At 49.3% G+C, this 24217-nt stretch overlaps 2 protein-coding genes across 4 annotated transcripts in view; both read right to left on the bottom strand.

Moving 5' to 3' along the window:
- ADAMTS17 (ADAM metallopeptidase with thrombospondin type 1 motif 17) overlaps window positions 1-3760 on the bottom strand; it is a 184053-nt gene extending 180293 nt beyond the window's left edge. For both annotated transcript variants that reach the window (XM_062000240.1, XM_062000239.1), the window contains exons 1-2: window positions 3681-3760; window positions 2672-3015 (exon numbers count right to left, since the gene is read on the bottom strand). In XM_062000240.1, the coding sequence (XP_061856224.1) occupies window positions 2672-3015; window positions 3681-3750 (414 nt within the window). In that variant the 5' untranslated portion in view covers window positions 3751-3760. The remainder of the gene's footprint in view (window positions 1-2671; window positions 3016-3680) is intronic.
- Window positions 3761-15607: 11847 nt separating this feature from the next.
- CERS3 (ceramide synthase 3) overlaps window positions 15608-24217 on the bottom strand; it is a 49598-nt gene continuing 40988 nt past the window's right edge. For both annotated transcript variants that reach the window (XM_062000014.1, XM_062000013.1), the window contains exon 11: window positions 15608-18779. In XM_062000014.1, the coding sequence (XP_061855998.1) occupies window positions 18648-18779 (132 nt within the window). In that variant the 3' untranslated portion in view covers window positions 15608-18647. The remainder of the gene's footprint in view (window positions 18780-24217) is intronic.

Genomic DNA, 24217 nt, shown 5'->3' with positions numbered 1-24217 from the left:
TTAAGAGCAGCAGTTGCTAGCAGATCTTAACAAAACACAGCCTTTAGATGCCCCACTAAGAGTCTGAGATCATCACCAGGAAGCAATTGCTCAGTCTGGTTGTAGCTCAGTTTTCATGCCACTGTGTCAGGGATTTTGTTTTCATTAGAACTCCCCTTGCCCTGAACATTTTGTATCACTTTTGGTGTGATTTATGGCATAGCTGAGGAATATGATTACAACAAAGCCCGAGCCAGCTGGAGATCAGGACACAGTATTATTACCTACTCTACTTCTTAGCAACCAGCTTTTCTGAATGCAATGTCCTGATCATCCAGTTCGAGTCCAACAAGCACTCCCACACTGGAGTCTTCAGGAAATCTCCCCCTGCAGCACTACCATCACCAAATGCCAGGATAAACAGGCTGGAAGGTTTCCACTACCACGGCCTTTCTTCCAGCCCAGCGTGCAGGCCTTCTCCATATCCCCACCTGTGAAGCTGTGCTGCTGCTGAAGGCAAAGCCGCCTTCCTTCTGCTGCAAACAGGGCTTTAGGAAGCAGCCTGACAACTCAAAACCCGCTGCAGCGACAGCCTTGGCATTTTAAATCGCCAGACTAGGACGCAAAAAATTTGGGCTCTACCCACCTCAGCTCAGTTCCAACTGTGGCAGAGTCAAGACTTCCTAGATAATTTGAGACAAACTCTTAACTCCTCTGAAAACATCTTACTGCTAAACAATACATCTTTCACTACAGGTAGGCTGATCTAACGTGGCCACTGCAAAAGGCTGTGTAACCACTGAAAGCAGGCTACAATCTGATGTTTCGGGTTTAATCACTGGCTTAGTGAGCCGAAAAGTCCATTGAGCTAAAATAACAAGGTCTATCTACAGAGTGATGTGGATCAACTGAATGAAACCATTTCAAAAGTGAATGAGGCTCAAGTTTAGTTTCATCCCAGAGACACCTGAGCTTCCTGAGCTCTAGCTTTCAGTTCATGGGGGTGTTATAAACCTTAACTCACATGTATGGATGTAAGATTCACAGGCAAAGACAGTTAAAAGCTTCACCAACAGTCCCCAAGAGGTGCCACAAACAAGCAGCTTAGGCACTGATCACTTTTTGACCCCAGACTCCTCCAGCTCAGTCATGGCAGCTTAGTGGTTGCTGAGAATGCACATGATAGAGATACTGCAATATTGCGGCTCATATTCGCAGCGTAATGAACAAAGACTAACTAGTCTTGTTTCTTTTCCAACTTTTCTACTGGGAATATTGCCAATCTTTTTCGCTCCCCCTCCTCCATTCCCTGATCTCAGGCAGTTAATACTGTGCCTACAACTACATTCCTTGTTTTTAAAGAGGTTCCTTCTCTGCCTGTTTGTGCTGGTGGGCTCTGCTGGAGTAGGCAGCTTTGGGAGCCCAGCACTTCATGAACGGGATTAACAAAATGCCACCCAGTGACAAAAAGTGTGGAGCTCTTAGTGATTTAAAGCCTGACCTAGAGACAGCAGTCTGAAACTCCAAGAAAGCCCTCGGCGGTTTACAGCTCAACTCACAGTGCCACTCGCTCCGCTTTGATGTTGGTTTTTGCTTAACCTGAGGCACAGCGCCCTCAAATGGTCCAGGAACAAAGGTCCAAAGCCCAGGCCCAGCAGCACTGCTTCTTACTGCCAAGATCAGACTACATCAACAGCAACAGGTCTGCATGGAGCAGCAAACATCCCAGGAACATGCACTGTGAGTCTACACTTAACCTCCCAGTGACTTTCTGAAGTACTTCCAAGCTATCAAACTAGCCATCCTCTTTTAGAGCATCTAAGTCTTCGCCATGCAGAAATGGGAAGGCTGTCCCACACAAGATCACCTCTTCTTATCAGATGCTCAAGAGCAGAACCCAGGTCCTGTGGAGCCACCTCTGAACGCCACAATGTTAGGAAAACCCAACATTTGTGGGAAAAGCATCCCCAAGAGGGACTGTTTGCTCTGACTGTGCTGGAGTACCAGGTGTCCCTACACGGCAGTTCCCACAGAACAACCTCACATGCCAACACCGATCACAGGAGCTGGGTGGAAAGGGCTGGCTGGAGAGCTGAGGGACCCCGGGTGGAAAGGGCTGGCTGGAGAGCTGAGGGAACGCTGTCCCAGGCTCTAGTGGGAGATCAAATCCCCCAGACAGACTGGGTACAGTAACAAGAGGAGGGTCTGTCAGCCTGGACGCTCCTCTAAGCAGCGCCAGGCCCTGCCACCCGTCCTCAGTGGACACGTTGTGGCCGAGGCTCTCGGCCCCTCGGGCACGGCCGAAGCTGAGGCAGCTCGCACCGCGCTGAGCCGCGGCAGGCAGAAAGCCCACAGCGGGCCAGCAGCCACGCTCGCTGAAGGGAGGTGAAGGGACGGGCAGGGCAGGCGGGCAGAGGGCAGGAGCCCCACCGCGATGAGGGGAGGGCACAGCCTCCGGGGCCGAAGGGAGCGTCTGACGGGGGACAGCGCCGGGGAGCGAGGTGACGGGTAAGGGGGCGGGCAGGAGCCGCACCGAGGCGAGGCGCGGGCCGGCCCCGCGGCCACATCCCGCATCCACCGGGCGGCTCCTGCGCCCGAAGCCGAGAAAAGCCCTTTGGAAGCAGCGGCGGTGGTCGCTGCCGCCCGGGGAGGGGCGGCCCGCGCTGGGGGGAGGTGGGTCGGGAGGCAGTACCAGCCCGGCGCAGGTGCTGAGCGAGGCGAAGGAGTCGCTGCGGTTCAGCACGCGTCCCGTGTAGAAGCAGAGCCGCTCCTCCGGGGGCCGCCGCGCCTCGCCGCGCCGCTGCTCCACCACGAAGCCCCGGGACAGGAAGCGCAGGTCGCGGCGGAGGTGCAGGTAGAGCTCGGCGCCGGCGGCGGGCAGGCGGAGCAGCAGCGCCTCCGCCGCTGCCCGCTGTCGAGGCAGCGCCCGCCGGCGCCGGGGGCCGCCGCGATCCCCTCTCACGGCGGGCGGTAGCAGGTGGATCTTCTCCAGCGCCACTCGCTCCGGGATCACCACTTCCAGCTCCGCTCCGCCAGCTGCAGGCGAGAAGGAGAGAGGCTCAGGCGCCCGCGGCCCGACGGGGCGGCCGGGAGCTTTTCGCCCCGACACGCCTCCCACCCCCCATCTCCCGGAGATGCCCCGGCGGGACGGGGCCCTGCGCTCCGGTACTCATGCCCTGGAAGCTGTGAACGGGCTGCAGAGACAACGGAGCCAGCGGAGGAAAGGGATTTATTTCTCTCTCCATGTATATACACACACATACGTATTAAGAGACAAAAAAAAACAACCCGTGCAGGGAAGAGCGGAATAAAGCAAATGCTAAAGCTACTTGTAGCGTTAAAAAAAATTATATAGCTCAGGCACAAGCATCGCATTTCACCAACCCCAATAAAAATCTGCAGGGAGAAGGGGAAAAGCAGAGCAAACTGAAGCCGCAGCCAAGGACAGTCAGCAGCTTTCCACATGAAACGTTACAGCGGCGGCGGCGAGAGGACAGGAAAAGAAAATACAAAAGCCTGGAGCGATTCATCCTGCAGCCCGGGACCGCGGCCACGCCGGGGCTCCGCTGCGTGCCCCTGCGCTCGCAACGCTGCCGCCCGGGGCCGGCGCCCACCGCCCGCCCCGCCGGACCCCGCGCCGCGGGGCTGTCAGCGCCGCCGGGAACGGGGCCGCCGGCGCGGCCAAGGGAGGGGAGCGCTACCTGTGCCGGCGTCCAGTCCCCAAAGCAGCAGGCAGGGAAAGATGAGAGGCAAGAGGCAGCCGTCAAACATTTTACGGCAGCGGTGGGGACGCAGCGCAGAGCAGAGGCGGCGGCGGCGGGAGCGCGACCCGCACTGAGCCCGGCGCGCCCTCGGGAGCAGTAACCGCGCCGCCGGCCGCCGCGGCGTGCCGGCCGCCGGACACGCCCCCCCAGCGCCGCGTCCTCATTGGTGCGGCCGCGCGGCGGGACACGCCCCCCGCGCTCCTATTGGCCGCGGGCCGCCGGCGCTGGGCGGGGACACACGGGCTGCGCGGGGAGGGGCGCACGTGGACCGGGGCGGCCGGCAGGGGGCGCCCTCTCCTGCCCCAGCCCCGTGGCCGCGGGCGGCCGCTTCTGCTCCGCTTCTGCTCCATCGCTGCTCCATCGCTGCTCCGCTTCTGCTCCGCTTCTGCTCCGCTTCTGCTCCGCTTCTGCTCCATCGCTGCTCCATCGCTGCTCCGCTTCTGCTCCATCGCTGCTCCATCGCTGCTCCGCTTCTGCTCCGCTTCTGCTCCGCTTCTGCTCCATCGCTGCTCCATCGCTGCGCCGCTTTTGCTCCGCTTCTGCTCCATCGCTGCTCCATCGCTGTGCCACTTCTGCTCCATTTCTGCTCTGTTTCTGTTCTATTTCTGCTCCATTTCTACACAATTTCTGCACCGTTTCCGTGCAGTTCCTGCTCTGTTTCTGCAGCAATTCCTGCACCACTTCTGCACCATTTCAGCTCCATTTGTGCACCACTTCTGCACCATTGCTATGGCCTTTCTGCACCATTTCTGCACTGTTTCTGCACTACTTGTGCACCAATTTCTGCAGCCATTTCAGCACCATTTCTACACCATTTCTGCAGCCACCTCTCTAAAACCTACAGCTGGTTTGGTGCCCATGAGGCCACTGAAAATACCCCAGTGGCCAGAGGTGGTCTCCTCAGTCACATTTTCTGCGTATCCTCCTCTTCCTTACTGAAAGAATTTAGGTACTGCTACAGAAATCAAAAGAAAACAAAAAGCTTGAAAGGCTCCCCCATTCCATCAGTTCCTGAGCCTTTGCCACCACCATCTGAAACACTGGTCCCAGGACTGAAGACCAGGAAGAAATTGAATTGGTGATACTTGAGCACACAAAGATTGCAGACAGTGACCTTACATATGACTGGAAGCACTCGCCACATGGATGAAAACAAGAAACAAGTGCATAAGGCTCAGGACGTGTAAAAATTGATTTTTGCAGTGATGGACAAGAGAGGGACACTAATTTAAAGCAAGGGGAGGACAGGTTTTTCAAGCTGTTTAAGGCGGCTGCTTGGGAGAGGAAGAATGGGAGGAAACTACCTGCCAGCTCCCCTTGCCTTGCCACTCTGTGTGTGGGGCCACCCACATGCTCACCCAGGTGCCACCCATTCCCACTTTCACTGAGATCCTGCAGCCACAAGAGCTGTTTCCTACCTGATGGGTATGGAGTCCCACATGTCCTCAGGTGCCCAGGGGTCAGGAGAAGTCAGCTTGGTCCAGGGGATGTTGAAAGCAACAGAGTAGAAAGGTTTCCGCTGCGTTCACTGGGCTTTGGATCCGATCCTGTGTTCCTGGCATGGCTGAGTCGTGGAAAGCAGTAAAGACTCAATGTGTTAGCAGCTTTAAACTTCTGTGGCCCATCAGAGCAGGGTGCTACAGCTTAAACTTCTGCAAAAATCTCCAACTTTGGTACTGAAATTGTGGAAGTATTCAAAGGAAGATCCATAAAAGAGTGTGAATGGCTCTGGCAGATCTCAGCACAGCACTGTGCTGTACCCAGAGCTGTACTGACAGTGGTAATGGCTCTGAGTCAAAAGCAGGGAGGATTAGATCTGGGTGCTCATCCCTGGGAGGGAAGGCACTGAGGCATTGCTAAGAAAACGGTTGTTTGAACCTAGGAAAAGGACTGGTAAGAGACATGAGCAGGTTAACAGCATTTTCTCCCTTTCAGGCACTGCAGAAGCAACAAGAACCACATTTTCTTTGAGATCCACTCCTGTGACAGGCTGTTTGGGAGCCAGAATCTTGGAGCTGGCTCCAGCCCTTCACCACCTCCTTCTGCAGGCTCAGGGAAGCTCCCAGTCCCTCCAGTGTGTGAGGTGGCACTTGGAGGATGGGACCAGTGATGAGCAGTGAGAGCAAAACTGGGGATCAGCAACCAGCTCCCAGCAGATGAAATGTGAGTGAAGCCAAGACCTGTGGCTCAAATTCACTTTCTTAACATGAGGTGAGACTTCTTAGCTCTGTTTTTCCTGTCTCTTTCCAGGCTCACTCTGCTCTCTGAACAAGTAGCAAGTTACCAAAGCAAAAGGACTGGCCCAGAACTCACTCAAGTGAGACAAAACCTCAGTTTGGGACTGCCTGCCTCGCTATATGTCAGTAAGGTAATGCAACATGGTGAAAGCAAAACCTCAGAGCCTGAATTTCTCTCCTGACCTGTTGTGAACCAGCAATTTCAGTGCCTCCCTCCAAGAGCAGGGTCGGCTGGCACAGCAACTCTGGGCAGCAGCTCCCCCCAGCTCTTCCACCCGTGGCAATCCTCCACTTCTGAAAACCAAGAAGCAATTTGATTTGTGAGCTGCCAAATCTGGCCTGAGCCTCCAAGAGTCACGTTTAAACCCAGACCACCGGCTGCCTCCGTTTGCTAAGGGACCAAAGCTGGTGCCTTGTCTCTTCCCTCATAAGGGTTGGATGAGGGAGCTTAGATTTGCTTCACTTTTGAGTAGAGCCTCTCTCTCACCTTCCAAATCCTTCTGCCAAAAAAATATTAACAAAACTGAGAAAGAATAAACGTAATAGTGTGGGGGAAGAGGGGCACTAATAAAGAGAAGTCTGTAAGTTACTGCATGGAAGGACTGGCTCCATGGCTGGGCTGGCTGGCACAGCCTGCCTTGGGGTGTACAGAGCATCACAGAGCCACACAGCATCTGGGCAGGAGCCCAAGAGGCTGAAACACTCCACAAGAGGGGCCACATCACAGGCAGGCCTTGGTGTTGGGAGCCAGGAGCAAGGGCCTTGCAGAGATACCCACACAACAAAAGAGGAAACTGTGTGTATTGAATCCAAATCCCAAAGCTGCAGTGAGACACAGGTTTTCTTTATTGATTTAACACCACAGGCTTTTCAGAAATGCCTTCAAGTTGTTACTGATAAGGATAAGGTGTGTGGTGGGAGGGGGTTGACGTGCTGTGGTGGTGACTGTGTTCCTCTCCTGCTCCCAGCCTGTGGCTGGGGGTGTTTCTCCTCCTCACACCATCACACAGAGTGGATCTGGCCCTACAGTTTCTAGGAAACAAGCCCTCTCCCCCTCTGAAACTCATGTTGGGGTTTTTTTGTGGTTTTAAATGTAGGTGGAGGAAGCCAAGTTTCGTGGCCATTATTGCACAGTTAATAACCCTTTGGAGACTGCAGACATGTGTTATAGACATCTTCCCCAGCAGCCCTTTGGCTCACAGCCTGGAAAATGCCAGCATGTGAGGGGTTAACTTGGCCATTACTCAGCCTTCTCCCTTCTCTCCAGCCACCCTCCTCCAAACCCTTCCTGCCCTGGTGCTCAGGGGTGATGCTCTCCCACCTGGGATGCCCCAAGGCCTTCCCTGCCTCAGTGGGTGCTGCTGGGCCCCCTTCAAATGCCCGCAAAAAGAAGCCAGAGACAGTTTAGTTACAAAGATGGACCAAGAAAAGCTCATTTGTCATTTAAATCAATCAACCGGATAGACACAAATAGTTCCATAGGTGCCAGCAGTGGGTTTTCTACAGATGGTTTTTCACAGTGAGGTTCAGTTATAGCTTCTTCCCTGGCCAGAGTGTGTTTAAGGCTCTGCATCTTCACTATGGGATCACTTCTTATGGGTGGACTCAATGATCTTAAAGATCTTTTCCGACCTAAATGAGTGTTATTGGAGTCTCCAGTGTCTAGCATCCTTGAGGCAGCCCTCAGCAGGGGCACTTGTGAGGTTTTCCTTTCCAGCAGCTTGAATTCTCCTGAGCCTGTGAGAGAAAAACTCCCTCTGGGATATCTCTGTCAAGTCTGGCTGAAAGTGGATGGTCTGTTTGTGATCTCCTGGGGATAAGGAGTAGAAGGAAGAGTGACTGTGATACTGCAGGTGCCCAGGGACAGAGCTGAGTCACTGGCACGTGTGTCCTCAAGGGAGCACACAGCCTGCTGCAGTTAAGTCCATGGCAGACCTGTTCCTTTCTTTCTCCTGGCAGAGAGCTTTATTCATGGGCTGACAAGGGCTGCCTTTTGCCAGAGGGAGTTTGCTTTGGTTGAGAAGTGCCTGTCTCACCAACAGTGAGTGCATTGCATGAGGTTTTCCCTGGAGATCTTCCCTCCAAACACTTCCTCTCTGCCTGTCTTCAGGGGCCTCACCCAGCTGCAATGGGGAAGAACATCCTATTTCCATGGAACACAATGAAAGAGGAGCACTCCTGCAGGAGTGCAGGAGGAGGAATGGCCTCCTAAAATCCAGGTCACTTAACCCCTGCCCCACAAGAGTGGAAGTCTGGCTGCTTTCCCACAAAGCAGCACACCCAACAGCACATCCTGGGCTGTACCGATGCAAAAACCTTATATAGCACATATTGTTCTTCTGTGTAGTGAGTCCTCAGCTCTGTATGGATATTGAGTAAAGGATCAGCAGTCCTCTGGTGCCTCACAAACCAGGAGGTTCCATCCTTATCAGTCTCTGATCCTTCTTCAAGAATATGGTCCTCAACAAACCAGGCCCACCCTATCAAGCTGTTGACAGTGATCTCTGCTCCTGAGGCAGAGAAACCCGTTACTATTCCAGGACATCCTTTGTGAGGATGGCAGGTCTATCCTGAGTCCATAATGTTTATTTCCATCAGTACCATCTGAAGTTTAGCTGTAACTACAAAGTACCTACTCATCTAGACCCAGTGTGTACTATTTTAACCTGCCTCCTGTGATGTTTTATCTGGTTACACCACCGCCATGAGTGAAAAGCCTCCCAGGGTATCTCGCTGCCTTGGCGCAGGTGTTTGCAGGGATCAGGGTGCAGAAATGACACGGCACATGTGCCACTGAGGGTGAGAAAAGCCAGGAATAAAGCTGAATGTGCTACCAGTTGGGTCACAGAGCTGCAGAGCACTGGGAGAAGCCACTCCCCCAGTGCAGGCAGCACTTGCGGCACAGAGAACCGAAACCTAAGCGTACCACCATCTCCATCCAGGCCATGCTGGCATTTTGAAACACAGAGGAGGTTAGTGCAGGGGCTGTTTGGGATGAGGGCTGCACAGAGATAGCCATCACCCAGGCAATAATAATCAGGCACACACGTCACTCCCCAGGCATGCAGGGACAAATGGACAAAGGAAAGAGCTGTGGTGGTTTGAGGCTGACCCTTTCAGGCTTTCTATGAAGTCCAGTGTTGCCACCTCTGATGATGTTATCAGGAACCTGGGAATAGCTAGCACTTTCTTTTGTTCTGTTTTATGGTTTGTTTGGGTTTTTCCTCTCCAGGCCTTGGCTCCTGCAATCATGAGACTGAGTTCTCATTTAACTCCATCAGTCCGTGTTTGACCCTGTGACAGGCTGGGAAATGTGAGCTGTGAGAATCACAGCATGGTTGGGGTTGGAAGGGATCTCCAGAGATCACCTAGTCCACCCCCCCTGCTAAGCCTGGAGGCTTATTGCCCAGGAGCAGATGAAGACGTTCCCAGCCCTAGGATTAAATAACAACTCCTCAACAAACCATGCTGCTGACTTCTGCTTTGGTGTGGAGGCAGATGTTCCAAATGCTTGGAGCTGACAATGTGAGCATCACCTCCCTCTTTCCCTGGCACCGTCCTTCAGCTGATCATATCACACATCTGGTGTTCCCTTTCTCCTCTCCAGCATCTCCCATTGTAGCCAACACTTGCCTTGGATGAGGACCCCCCCCAACCCAGATGTTTCGTATAATGCTCCTCCTGGTCTGCATATTCTTTGCAGCAGGGCACAGGAAGCCAGAGGAGGAGGTCTGTAAACCAGGAAGGTGGTGCATGGCTTGTAGGAGAGAGAGAGAGAGGTGATGCTGAGGGGATGCACAGGACAGTACAGCTGTCTGCATGGATGTCTACAGGGGCCTGGATGTGGTGGCCCAGTGCAACTGCACAGACCTAAAGTGGCTTCTTTCACTCATGAAAGTATTAAGAAAGGAAACTGCTGACTTAAAACACTCTTAATAATGTTTTCCTATTTCTTTAACACCTCTCCCTTGAGCTCTCTCTCCTCCCTTCACAGAGTCTTGGGCAATTACACTTGCAAAGCAAACAGCACACTCACAATCCCCACGAGCAGGGGCCGTGTTGGGTCAGGGGCCCTCGAGCAGTGCTGGGGGGGACTCTGGGCTGGGTCCCACACAGGGGCTGCTCCTCTCCAGCCAAAAGGGCCCTCTCCCATCCCTGGGGAGTCCCAGGGAGATGTGCCCAGATGGGAAGGGCTGTTCTCCAGGCACAAGCTCCCCTGGCTGGTGGTACAGAGCTGAAGAGGGACTGTGTCTCAAGGCACAACTGGGGTCTTCTCTTGTGGCAGTGAAACAGCCCCAAGCCCATATGCTCAGGTAATCATTGTTCTGGACTTTGTTGTCTAACCCTTCACCTTTTGTCTCATATTCAAGCTGCCCTCAAAGCTTTGTCAAAGCATTTGAACCATCTTTTACACAATTCCATCAGTCAAACAAAAACCTCCACTTTTGAGTCATGGGCAGTGACAGGGACCAACAGCACAACTGCTTGCTCTCATTTTGGATGCAGAGCTGTGCAGCAGCGTTACTGTAACACCAGTGTCAGAAGCAGTGCAGAGTTGACAGCCCAAAACTGCTGTCAGCCTGAGGCTTTTAAAAACTAACAGTACAGTTTCAATAGCCTGCTCTCCAGTTCCCTCCACTCTGGACCACTCAGGATTCGTGCTCCCTCCCCATCAACCCAAGGGAGTCTGCAGATTCCCCAGTCCTGCTGTCTCAGGACAAACACCTGCAGCAAGAGGTAGCTGTGGACACTCAGCCTCCAACACAGTCTCTCCCACAGTCTTCAGTGTGAGCTCCACAGCCTGAGGATGCAAACTGGGATGTCTAGTCAACTGGTGTTGCTTATCTATGTTAGTTGTCCAGCCTGGGATTACCCTGAGCACATGCCTGGGGAAAAAGCCCCACATTTGGGGGCCTTGAGGTGACCCGAAGAAGCAAAAGCATCTTTATTCTCAGGGGATAAAGGAGCAGAGCAGGCAGGATGTGCCATGACCATTGCACAGCCACATCTGCCATGCCATGCACTTTGAGTTTGTGCAAGTCACACTTTTCTAAGTGACAGCAAGAGCTGCCTCTTCCTCCTCAGCCAGCAAGGAAACCTGACTGCCTACGTCAGTAAAGTCTGCTCGGAGCCACTAGGTAAGAACCGGCCAGATGGAAGGGCAGCGTGAGGTCTGCAGGGAGTAACCCTTCAGAGTCTGAAACACATCCTGCTCCTTAATCAACAACAGCCACCAATACCTCATCCCCCTCCACTTGGGGCCAATATTGTCATCATTTGCAAGGTTGTACAGTGAACCAAGAACAGAATCGGGATCCTCCTCTGCTGCTGGATCCTCTCTCCCATCAGAGCTGGCAATGGACTTTGGCTTAGTTGCAAGTATTTGTTCATAAAAGCAAAATATTAGCGTCACTCTAGGGCTCTTATAACCGCCTGCTGTCAGGCTTGCTGGGCTGCACACCCAGGAGGAAGGAGAGGAGATGTGTTTCAGTGAACCTGCTGACAGGAGTCCCACTGGCACCAGCCCAGCACGGGGCTGGGGGGAAACAGTGCCCAGGACAAATCCCACCACAGCGGCTGCCAGACACTGCCAGACACCAACCTCCAGCCTGCAGCCTCTGCTGGCACAGCCAGGCCAAATCCAGCTGCCTCCTGCCTCTGAAAGGGAAATTTAGAGAAGAACTGGGCTCAGTTAGGAACCACCCACAATCCACAGCTTCCAGGCATCTGCTGTCCATCCCCTGCCACGCACGGAGAGAGCTCAAGGAAATGCTGCACCCACTCTCGGAGCCAACCAGTTCCCAGTTCTCTACACAGCCATGGCTGAGCACAGCCTGACCACGAGGGTTGTACAGGGCAGGATTAAAGAAGCTCCCTTAGACCAACAGTTCCCTATTTCCTGCTGAGGCTGGAGGGGAGGGTGGGAGCACACAGCGTGTGTGTGGTTCAGGAGACCGCTTCAGCCCAGGTTTTGCACAGCTCTAGAGCCTCTGCGTTCCTCAGCACGCTTTGCATGGAGCTCAAGCCCAAAACCTCCCCTCAGGAAGCAGGAAACAACCACAACAGCAGTAAGGGAGGAGGTACATGCTGTGCCACCTCAGACCCTGAGATGTCTTTGGGGAAAAACTCCTAGAACTGCTAGTCTTTGGTCTTCATTGTCTCTCTGCTCTGCATTTATTAAAAGCCCGGTTTGTCCACCATTTGATGGTGCTTAAGGAGTGCTTCAGTCTGCAGTGACCACTGCTGCTTTGCATTGGAGACATTTGGGAACAGGTTCCTATAGGAAGCACTTTTCATTAGTGCCTCCTGCCAGCACACTGGTGGTTTTGCAGGTGGTTCAGGGCAATGTTCTTGGAGGACAAACCCCAGAGCTCAGTCTGTGCCCCTGCACATTGTGCCTGTCAGGATGACACAGCCCTCCCTTCACTGAGCAGCTTGCCTTGTACCTCATCTTTACCAGCACACAGCCAGCACCCAATTAATCCATCCTTCTGCCCTTGTAAAGCTTGTCACCAGGTTCACAACCGTCAGCCCAGAGGCACAGGCATTCCACCTCCTCAGCAGCACAGTGATGGACAGGCTGTCTGTGCCCAGAGAACTCCATCCTCCCTTGCTAAAAGCACCGGGCAGACAGGCTGAGCACAGCCAGGGTTACTACCTGGGGCAGGGTGCATGCTCACAGGGCTTTTTCCTACACAAAACCACTCCTTGTCACTCCCAGATCCTTTGGTTATTCTGGCCATAATGCTCCCTTGGATTTAAGGAGTTTGAGATGCAACTGCTTCTCAGTCTCCATCTCCTTTTGTCCTTGGGAGGTGATGGCCTACTGCCCAAACCCTTCTAACTTCAGAGCTTTGCTTTCTTGCTGGCAAGAGTGCAAACCACAGAGTGCTCAGTGTGCTTGGGGTGGGATGGGGCATAACCCTCATTATTCTGAAAGTTTTATCACCTTTATTTGCCTTACAGACAGTAAAAGTCTAGGTGAGAAAGCAGAGAAGATGTAATATGCTTTCCTCCCCAGCCCTTGCCCCAGGTACAGCTCTGGTACCAGGGAGTCAGAAGGGGAGCACTGCACCTCTGGGGAAAGGGTGGCTGTGACACCCAGGTGAGTGCCAGCCCTCTGGATGTGGTACCAACACTTCCTCTCAGCAAAATCTGCGGTGCTTTTTTTACTGGCAACGTACCAGACCACTATTTCACAGTTAGAGACCAACCAAGTGCAAGGAACAGTTGCAAGGAACGCTTTTGCACCCCAGTCTTCTCTAGATTCTCTTTGTTTTAAACAGCAAAAAAGATGGACAAAAGTGCTCCCCGGGAGCCGTGTCCTGCTATTGCCACCTCGTGGGCCCTCGCAGCAATAACCAGGTAGCCAACACGGCTTTAGTGTCAGAGGTACTGGCGATTTCTCACCACAGCAGGCAGCACCTACAGAGGGTTACTCTGGGCTTTGCCAAGAGCCATCAGGCAGAACCAGGGGCAAGGCCCAGGAGATGTTTATTTCCTCTCTGAAGTGTAAAACAGAGAAACTTAGAGGTTTTGTGTTCTCGACATTGTGCTACAGAGCAGGGATTTGTCTTCCTCTCACTAAGGTTCAGTGGAAGGAAGGTGGCCTTCCATGGTCCGGCATGGGGAGGCTCAGCTGCAGGCCGTGGGGCTGCTGGGGCCCTGCATCTGTCCACATGCAGGGCTAACCCCACAAGCTCAGATACCTGCTTTGGACAGATCTCTAAATGTTAACAAAATAAACATTCCTTGCCCAGAAGAGCTGGAGCAGCCATAGTGGCAATCCCCAGGCAGAGACGTGGCGGTGCTGGTTTACCATTCCCCTCGTGCCAGCCATGAGTGCCAGGGCAGGGCAAGCCAGCCCAGCTTCCCTCTTGCTTGGATTTTTGTCCCAGCAGAGTCACAACTGGGGGAAGGAGGGGAAGCTGCAGCACAAAAGTGGATGTGGAGGGCACTGCCAAGTTCAATAAGCGCTGTGCACACCCTGCAGTATATAGTGTGGGCTACAGGGTAGGCCTCACGTCAGGACAACGGCCTGTTTTCTGCTCAAGTGTCATCCTTGCAGGACCCAACGAATTCAAAGGGGAAAAAAGCTCCAACCACAGGACTGCACTCTGACCTCATTGCCCCTTGCAATGGGAAAACATATGCAACATTCTTTTGTTGCTGAATAATTCCTCCTTTAAAATAGCAGAGGAACTAGGTAGGCCTTGCATAGCCTGATAACGTTTAGCACAGCCTGATAAGATTTAGCTCCCGCTTCCCACAGATTCTTCTCCTGAAACACCAGGACTTCTGCATTGTACACAGCCCATGACATAACCATGAACCTTACCCATATGTGCTAGCACTGGAAATGACTTTCAGGAGCTTTCTTCTGCCCAGCAACTGTAGGTGAACCTGCCACAGCTGCAGGCTACCCAAGCTGAGTCCCTCCCTGTCCCCTCATTCACATACTGGGCAACTTTCTGAAGGAGTGTTTCCCAGATCTACAGCCTTTGCTCGTGCCTTGGAAAACTCATTGGCTGGGCTCAGTCTGAAACCACTGCTGCTCAGGGAAAAGGAGTTGTTCTGGCTACAGAGTTCACTTGGGAGTCCTGGCAAAGCTGACTTCTGCTGCTTGGAAAGGGCTGACCCCCACTATTACTGAACCACCCTCTCTCCTCCTCGTCTAGAGGGTTTTTTTTCTTCTTAGCCTTCTTACTGCTTTACTTCGTGCTTCTTGGTGCTGTCAGGTCTGTATTTGAGCTGCTGTTGGGGCTTATCTCTCAGCTCCCTGTTCTCCTCACCATCAGCAGCCCTTTCATGCACTCACATACTCTGGCAGTCATGATCACCACAGCTCCTCATGCCATTCCTTGGTAGACGTGGCCTCAGATTGTAGCCTTTGTCACCTGCAACCCAGGCTGAGCAGTGCCACACTGCCCTTAGCGACCGAGCTGGATCCTGTTTCCGTCAGCATCCTGGGAAAAGCTCCCGTGAATTTCAGTGGGAATTTCATCATCCTTATTTCACTGCTCAGCTACAACTTTTGTTAGACCAGCTTCTTTTGTGGTAGGAAAAATATGGACTTTTAAAGGTCCCTTCCAACCCTACCATTCTCTGATTCTGTGAAGCAACTGCCTGGGCTGGGAAGAAGCAGCTCCCAGTTTCTGGGATTTGGAACACAACCCATGAAGTCAGCTCTGAGGTACAACCCTGGCTCACTGCTCCCTCCAGAAAGGTTCCCCAGCTCCCAGGCAGCCACCAGCTCTCTCTGACGTTCTCACAACTGACCTAGTTCTTGTTCTCAGCATGGCCTTTCGTTTCTGCCCGCTGGTTCTGTGCTGTTCCTCGGCCCCACAGCTGGGGGAAGTGCCTGTGGAGATGTTGTTTTTCTTTCTAAATCAGCAAGATTTTTCTTTTTTTTTTTTTTAATTCTTCGCAGGTTGCAAGTTGTTCGTAGCCAAAACTCACACATCCCTGGTTCCATTTGTTTTCCATCTACTTTATTCTTGCTCGTAAGTTTAAAAAAACACATCAAATGAATTCAGATAATAAAACTGAAGGATTCTGCTATCGTCCGTTATTTGGGCTGAAACACCTTCTCTTGTGTTTGTCTGCCCATGGGAAGAGATGGTAAGTCAGAACCTCGGTGATCTTCCTGACTAGGAAGGCAGAAATGGAAAGAACAAGAAATATGGCACAGCTCTTCAGCTGATCTAGATCAGCACAGCTCCCATGTTTTCAGTGCAGCTTTCCTGCTCTCCTCAGCTTAAAGTCCATGTCTGACTTGTCTCAGGTGTGCTCTCGTGAGACATTTAGCACTCTAACTGGGAAACAGCACCTCAGTCACATATGAGCACTCCTGGGCAAAAAAAAAAAGTATCTCTGTATTTTCATGTTATTCTCACATTCCTCAAATACAAGGAGCCTCCTAAGCAGCCCTAATATGCACAACATAAAAGAGAGTAAAGATACAAATGTGTGTTGGCATTCTAGAATCACCCTCAGAAGCACTTTCCAGGGCCTTGCCTCCTTCCATACCCCTAACCACAACATAATGTAGTTGTTTGGTTGTTCACTGTGCTTAGACTTGACCTTTTCCTTCAGGACATTATTTTCTTCCATGTGCTTTTGTACTCATCCAAAATTTGCCTCCACATTTTATGTTTGAACGTATGTATCTACTTTTTACTCCTCTTTTAAGACCCTGGTTTCACGTGGATTTAAAACAACAGATCTGGTAAGTAGGCTGGATAACTGCAATCCAACATTTTTCCTAGGCAAGACTCCAACTGAGTTAATTGGCTTCAGTGGGAGACTTGTCCGAGTAGGAAGGGCAAGATTTGGCCTCAGTGAGACTATAAATTCCAGTTTAAGACTCAGTAGTTGTTCAGAGGCTCACTTCTGTGACGACACCAGTCTTCGTGTTTCCTTCCCTGAATTCCTTTCCTAGCCATAGCAGGAAAGCTTTCTGGCACCAAAATTAAATGATAACTCCCTGGCCACCTCCCCAAAGCCCATTATGTCTTGCAGAAAGGGTTGTTGTCTCCACTGCTCCCAAAGGGAACATAAAGGCTCTGAGACTCGGGTTTCTACATTTTGTTAGGATCTTTTCATGTAGGCAATAAACAGGCCCCGATAAGCAACTGTGACCCTGCCAAACTCACCAGTTGCTCTAGATGATGTAAGAAGGACTTACACATCCAATAAATCCACAGTGCAGTATTTAAGGTATTCTTCACAGCTATGTAAGGAAACCTGCTGCTACACAACAGCTACTGAGGGAATTCTGTCCCCTCAGCGCTGCTGAACTGCAGCCACAGATTCAGGAGCCAAGCCCTGCCACTGCACGTTTCCCAACCTCCTCAGATGCTCTCCTCTCTCAGTGTAATCCTCTTTGTGATAAAACAGAAACAGTTGAGATATTACATGGTCCAAAATACGTCAAAAATTAAACACAGCCTAGTTCAAGAGACCACAGGTAGGTGTTTGCACACTACCAGCCTCTGGAACAAAGTACTCCTACACTTTCTTGTAAGTGCACTTCTTTCTTCCTATCTGACATCTCAAACATTTCCCATTCTTTCAATCACGTCAGTCACTGAATTACACACCCCCTTTGCCAGGGAAATCTTGAGAAAACAAGTCAGCCATGTAGTGCTACTTGTAGGTCACCAAGTTCCTGCCTGGGCAGCCCTAAGGGGAAAAGAGTCTTCCTGAACCAAACGCTCTGCACCGAGGCAGTTCTAGAAGCGGTCCCGCTGGTCTCCGTCAAGCTACTGGATTTAGTTCACCAGATGATCTCAGCTACTGTAGAACCACATGGTGAGCTTCTCACCTCTAAAACTTATGACTCAAATCATTTATGACCTTGTGAGCTAAATGCATCTGGAAATGAGACTGGTTCCACCCTGTTTAAAAGGCCCAGGCTATCCATGGAAAGAGCCGGCACTAAAAATGCTGCTGCACTCTGCACTAGCATTAGAACAAGCGTGCAAACTTGTGATAGAGGCACTTTTGGTAAAAGGAGCTGATAAAACCTCCACTGTTCCACCACTTCTTATAGCATAAACAACAGTATGTGGCCCAAGTCACATACTCACAGCTAAGTTTGGCTCTAGCCAATGTGATTCCCAGTTTTCAAGAGCAGAGGCAGAAACACAGATCCCCCATATCAAATGAATGCAGTGCACTGTGACATTCCTCATCACTCCCATGCTCCCCCAGTGCCCAGACACGTCCAGGAACAACAAAACAGGATTTAGTGGACTCCTGAGAAGACAGTCACCCACCACTGCTGAGACAAGCTGACTAGGAGGGAATGGATAAGACGTATTTTTAATCCTCTGGGCTGTAGATGTGAGGAGCAGAGGCTGTTCAGTAGTTTTAAAGACGAGAAGTACAAAAGAACCTGTGAGAAGACCAAATTTTCATTCTCTACCTTCCCTCTCCATTGCCCACTCTGTTCCAACAATGAGCCAAAATGATTGGAAAGACATCTGTGAAACCTAGAGCTCAACGGAGAACCAGGGCTGAGTTTTGCTCTTTTTTAACAGTGACTTCATTGACAGGTAAATCCTAGAACACAGTATCTGAACTATCACACAGCATATTTTGGAAATGGACTGTATCTCTCCAGTGAAGCCAGCTCTGCACAGACAAGCAATTTAACTTCTTCCTTGTTCACTTCCACCGATGTCCAGGAAACAAACTGTACCAAAACCCAGCCATTTTGATGATGGTTTAAACTGAAAAGTAGAGACTAAAATGCTAGTCACTGTACACCACTATCCATTTTTTTCCCCCACATTGAGTAATTTTGGTTCCTAATGGACTTCACACTACCTACCTACCAACCGCAAACCATCTGCAAATTAAACTGCTTGGTGAAATACATCAGAATGAAAAATAGCATTAGAATTGATGGAACACTAAATGATCTAAGCTTTGGCCTTGTTGAGTATTGTCAGTCAGCACGTCCATTGGCCTTTCAAACATTTAGTAACCATTCAGAAAGTGGGTCATTTTCCCTCCTCTCTAAACTGGGGTTTTATTCCAGGTCTGGTAGCCAACAAAAAAAATCAGTCCGTTTCTCATAAGCCTTTTGACTTCAATTCTCTCCTGTAGGTTGGGTTAAAAACAGAGTAGAAATCACTGCAGGAGGTGAGGCAGGAGGAGCCTAGTGGTGACTGCTGTTGAGGAGATGTTTGCTTGACCCACAGCCATTCTTGTTGACGTTCTTTGTAGACTCCTCTTCATCATCTGTAACTGAATCTTCCTCCTCTTCATCGCTCCGGTCATCCTTCAAGTCCTGGGGAGAATAAGGCACAGTGAGCATAGTCTATACTTGCAGTAGTTGCTGTCAGATACCTTACTGGATTCACTATTATGAGTGCAGACCTTCCAAAAAGGCCTAGGTGTGCCAGACAAGAAAGCTGTTTATTTTTAAAATGAACTGGGGAGCTGGATCTCTGCAATGGCTTTGAAGAAACAACCAATTACATTTCATTAGTCAGGTGCCCCTACTTGTAAGTGCAAAACTGAGCAGACAGGGCACAGAAGTTCCACCACGTGAGACATTCTCCCTTCTAGGAAATTTCCCACCATCTTCTGAAAACAACACTCCTCTGTCTCAGCAAAAAACAAAGTGCTAAAGGGAAGCTCTAAATACTCCAGACAATACCAAAACTGCGCCCCAGAAACAACCCCCTCACCCCCAAAATGGAAGCTGAGGCCCAAGGCCAGACCAGTTAACAACGCTTTTATCTTGCAGAACATAATGTTCTTTAGACAAAACTTCTGCCATGACCTTGGCCCAGTCATTTGACCTCTTCTTGCTTGTTTCCATTTTCCCTTGCAAAGCATTGCTAGTAATCCCTGGGTGCTGGGGGATTCATTAACAAATATGAAGTCCAGGGAAGATGAAAGAATGTTGCATAAAAGTTAAATATAATGAATACATTCACCCAAGCATAGGATTTGAGAGGCTGTCTGCTCCTGATAGGTATAAGGAAACAGTGACCAATTGTGCCAGCATCTCCTGGTACTAACTTTAAGAGGCTGACTGACCCTAAAATATTCTTCCCTGCTTGATGGTGTAGACATCACAGTCTGCAAAAGGAAGGCCATGCCTATTCAGCTACCCTATACATCTTGACTATATTATCCTGGAAAAGGAATTGCCAGGGCAGAGAGGATGGCTGCTCCATTAGCAGGGATGGAAGGGGGCCAGCAAGACAGTCTGCTCTTAGCAAAATCCCTTCCCAGCTCTCTAGAAACAGCTTCTAACATTTAGCAATCATGCTTCACCCCAGACAGTCAAACATGGCACTTGGTAATGAATGTTTCCACCACACAGAGCAAAGGCACTGAGTCTACCTGTTCTTTTCCAGCAAAGGTTAGGGAGAGATAAGACAATTCTGTTCTATTTGTCATGGCGCATTAAATGTACTATTAGGCTCCTATTTCTCAGCTCTTACGGTAACCCAAGCCCCTACAATGTTTTCAGAAGATTGGTTTGAATAACAAAGGCTTTGACTTTAAAACCAAATGCCTCTATTTCCCTTTCAGTGCAACAAAATAGGGAGGGCAGCATCTGCCTCCCTGGAAGGACTCTCTTGTAATGCAGGTGGGGTTGAGCTGTGAGCCCCAGGGAGACCTGAGGCTCCTCTTGGTGACATTGGCTCCAGAGCTGAGCGCCAGAGCTGGCAGGCACAGGAGCCCCTGTACAGACAATCTGCTGCCTGTGCAGCCACTCCAGGGACTGACTGCTCCATCACAGATAAATTTATTCCCCTTGTCATCTGTCTGGATCTCAACTACCCAAGCAGAGACTGCACATTCTTCCTGTTCCAGCAGTGATGTGCCGAGGGCAGAGATGAGAGTCAGAAAGGAGAAACCAGTGTTGTTCCTGCCCATTCTGCATCTGCTCTCATCAGAATGAACTAACAGTTTCACTTTCTTAGCCTGCTGCTTTGAGGTCTTTCCTAAGCAACAAATTCATATAGAGAAAATAAATGACAGTCAGGAATAACTTACCCAAATGCAATCTCATATGCCTTCATTTATTATGTTTCTAATAAAATGCATAAGAACAAGAAAGAAAACAAAAGCCTAAACCCTTGTCTCATCAGAAACTATAAACTTCCTGGAGATTTTCTTATGCTTTTTCCCTAACAACATACAAAGGGTATCAAAACAAACAAATCTTACTGTAAATACTGTAAAATAAACTTGGCATGCCATCAGTTAGAGAAAAGGAAAGACAGCCTTTCCCACACAAACAATTTATGAGGTTCTGCCTCTTTCAGATCACCTCTCTCCTTGCTGGTACTCTACTGCAAATACAAATCACAAAAAGACAAATGTTGAGGGTATGGGGAGGGAGGCTTGTTACTTTTTAGACACTAAAAATGTTTCAGGAAAACAAACTAAACCAAATCCAAGCTAAACCTAAGTACAGTGTGTGATGCAGAATCTGCCAGGCTCCCTGGAAGCACTCTCGTCTTCCTCAGGAGGCTCCAGCTCAGGCTGCCAACATGAGAGGCAATGAGGGCAGAGTGCTCATGTGCTCCTTGTGAATAGAGGAGCTGGTGAAGCTCAGGAGTGCATATTTCCTTTGGAGTACCTCCTTGTGCCTCTGAAGAAGTTGCTGGTACTCAAGCAGATGCTTAAAAACTGCTGGCAGCCTGCTGTGCTTTGAGTGACAGTTGATACATGACACCAATAGCTATGAGCTGGCATTTGCAGCATAGAACAGGAAATCAGAATGGGATTTGCTTCCTAGGTTAATGATGTTGGTCTGGATTCTCTGATTAAAGACACTATATGTAGCAATTAAAAAGCATGGAAGTGTTTTTTTTCCAGCACAGTGGAAATCCCTGCCTTAGAGATTATGTCTTGCCTATTTCAAAGCAGCAGGAATTAAATTTCTTTGTATTCTGAAGCAACCATTGCAAACCTGCTTAACTCTGGGAAAGAAGACTACTTCTGCAATCATTTTTAATCATGAACCTGCTTCCTGACAAACAGTCTCTACAAATTCTCACTTTAGAAGAGCCTGGTCATTTTTGTCTACCTTAAGTGACAGAACAGAACTTTCAACAGCAATAGCTTCATCTATAACTAGGAAACCAAACCAACCTATCTTTGCAAACTGTTCAACAGGCCATTATAAATATATTAAGATCCTGTAAGAAAAGTCTGTGCCTCTTCAGTCTGACCTTCTAAGAATAACAAAAAAAAGAGTAACATTTCTAGGATTTTCCCTGCTTTAATACCAAGATGTTTTCTTTGAGCCCCTCACATCATATATTACAGTTGTGTTTTCCAACTCAAAGACTCTTACTGTCCCTGAGCAACCACAGCAGAATATACTATCAGAAACACAAGAGCTGGCAAACTGTAAATACCACAGCTGAGGCCATCATTAATACTCCATGCTTTGGTTTAATGGCATCAACGGGCATTTGTTATACTTCAGATGGTTTAGGGTAACAGACAAAATGGATGTGTATATTTTATGTTCTGGATGACTAACCAATTTAATCTTTCTAAATGGATGAATGGTTTCAAGGTTTATGAGACACAACACTAATGCTACAAAGTCTGCAAGAGAGCCATTTGTAGTGAAGCCAAAGCCGCAAACTTCTATAATCTTTTTTCCTTTTGTTTAACCCTTCCACCTGCTGCTCAGTCTGCCTCTTTCAGTTAAATGAACCGTGTTTGTTAAGGCAGTTTTGGCTTCTTGCATTTCACTTCCATTAGAACATGTATCATTTAAGTTATTAGCACACCTTATTACATGAACAGTAAGACGTCTTCCAAGAGACTTCCTCAAGGAAAAAGATTTCTTGAACTTAAGAGATGAGCAAATGTCATAGGCCACTTCCCAGCCTCTTGTAAGCAGTAAAATTCATCAAATCTCCATCTAAACGAACAGAGAATGTACTCCTAGTTGTGCAAGTTTGTGTCTCAACAAAGCACTCAGAAACCATTTCCCTCTTGACAAGATCTCAGCGCTGCACTCTTTCTGCTACAGCTGATGAGAGCGTTGGGAAAAGAACACGGCTGTGCTGGAAGATGGATGGCAGTGTGGGACTCCTGCTCCTAGAGGCTGGTGACACCAGCTGAAGCTCACCTGTGGAAAAGTGGGACTAAACAGGCATCACCCTTCTCTCCTGCTCCCCTTTAATGGGCACATGGCATCCTCATCCATGCACACCTTGAGGCTTCAATGCAGCCATGGCTTTGGATCTGCTACAGTAGTTACAGTGGAAGGTGTAAGGGCAGAGGAAAAGAATGTGCCAAGCAGCATCAAAAAAGGAGACAAAAATATATTGTAGAAACACGGACTGATTCTATGAGCAGTGAGGAAGCCTTAGCAACATCCCTTCTGCTTTCTCAGAAGGGGAAGGGCACTCGCTAGCAAACACATCGTCGGGTTCCTGTGGCTCACTGCAGGTTGTCAAGTCAAGGTCTCCAAATGTAAGCTGTTACTATAATGACATGTTCTGAAACAGAAATAGCCACTGAGGCAGCATGGATAAGGAGAAAAAGAAGATGTTTCTGCCCTGAAGTTCAGTTGCTACAACGTTTTTATCAGCAACCAGCTTCCAATCCATCTTCTCCCAGGCTCCCCCTGACCAGGGCACACACCTTTTAAGAGGCAATAATGTCAGTGGGCATTATGAAGGCCATAGAGTAGTGTCTGCTTCACAAATTCTTGGTATGAGTTTGGGAGCATAGCGTGGGGAGGTGTTTATTCATTTGCTTTTTCAGGTAACTGAAAGAGAGGGTGACATAGACTCGCTGTGCTTTACCATAGGCAAAAGTAGGCAAAACCAGTCCGTCAGTCCAAGCTCTTTCTCACTGCTGTGTGTCTGCATGTGGGGTAGGAGATGTACCAGATCTCACTCCTCTGGTGCCATCCCCACCAACTCCAGGTTTCTCAGTAGTATAAGAAGGTTTCAATTTCACCTCTGCCCAGACAAGACTAAAACTTATCAGTCTTTTGGGTTAAGCATCATTTCCATCCACACAGTTCACTGGATTTCCTCTACCAGGTGCAGATATAGAAAAGTAAATTCCCAGTTGACTGTGGATTTTTAATTCTGTGCTTTCTGATATGGTGAAATTCTGACTTCTGGATTTCCAAATATTTATTCTTCTCCTTCAGTTAGAATTTCTCTTAGATGTATCTTTTATTCAACTCAGGATACCCTAAATCCTAGCCCTTAATTCTACCTTAAGAACATTTTCATTTAAATATCTACAACATATTGACTAGATCTTGATTTTTTTTTTTCAATGTAAATACAATAAATTCCACAGCACCTGCACATATGGAAACAGCTTGCAGTACAAAGATGAAAGCTATTAGTCAGGTCAGCAACCACTGACTCAAATAAAACAGATAATAAACAAGAAAGATAATAAAAAGTCAGTCCAAATAGATAGAAGGGGGTACTTTTCCAACAAATAATACTATAACGTTGATGAATCTCTGAGTTCAACATGTTTAATTCAACATCAATAATTCAACTCAGCTGACACATGACTTAATATATCTTTACTTTCCTGTGGAGATGAAGCAATACACGTTTGGTTTCAAGCAAACCGTTCTGTATTTCCAGCAAGGAAGATTTTATTGGAACATGTATTTCCCTTCTCAGCTTAGACACACTAGGCAACATAACGTTGATCTTCCCTGCAAGATGTGCTGTTGGACTCTGCTTTCTGCAGTTTTTA

Source organism: Colius striatus, chromosome 7 (assembly GCF_028858725.1).
Source record: "Colius striatus isolate bColStr4 chromosome 7, bColStr4.1.hap1, whole genome shotgun sequence".
Taxonomy (NCBI): domain Eukaryota; kingdom Metazoa; phylum Chordata; class Aves; order Coliiformes; family Coliidae; genus Colius; species Colius striatus.
This window is presented reverse-complemented; position numbering and strand designations above follow the sequence as displayed.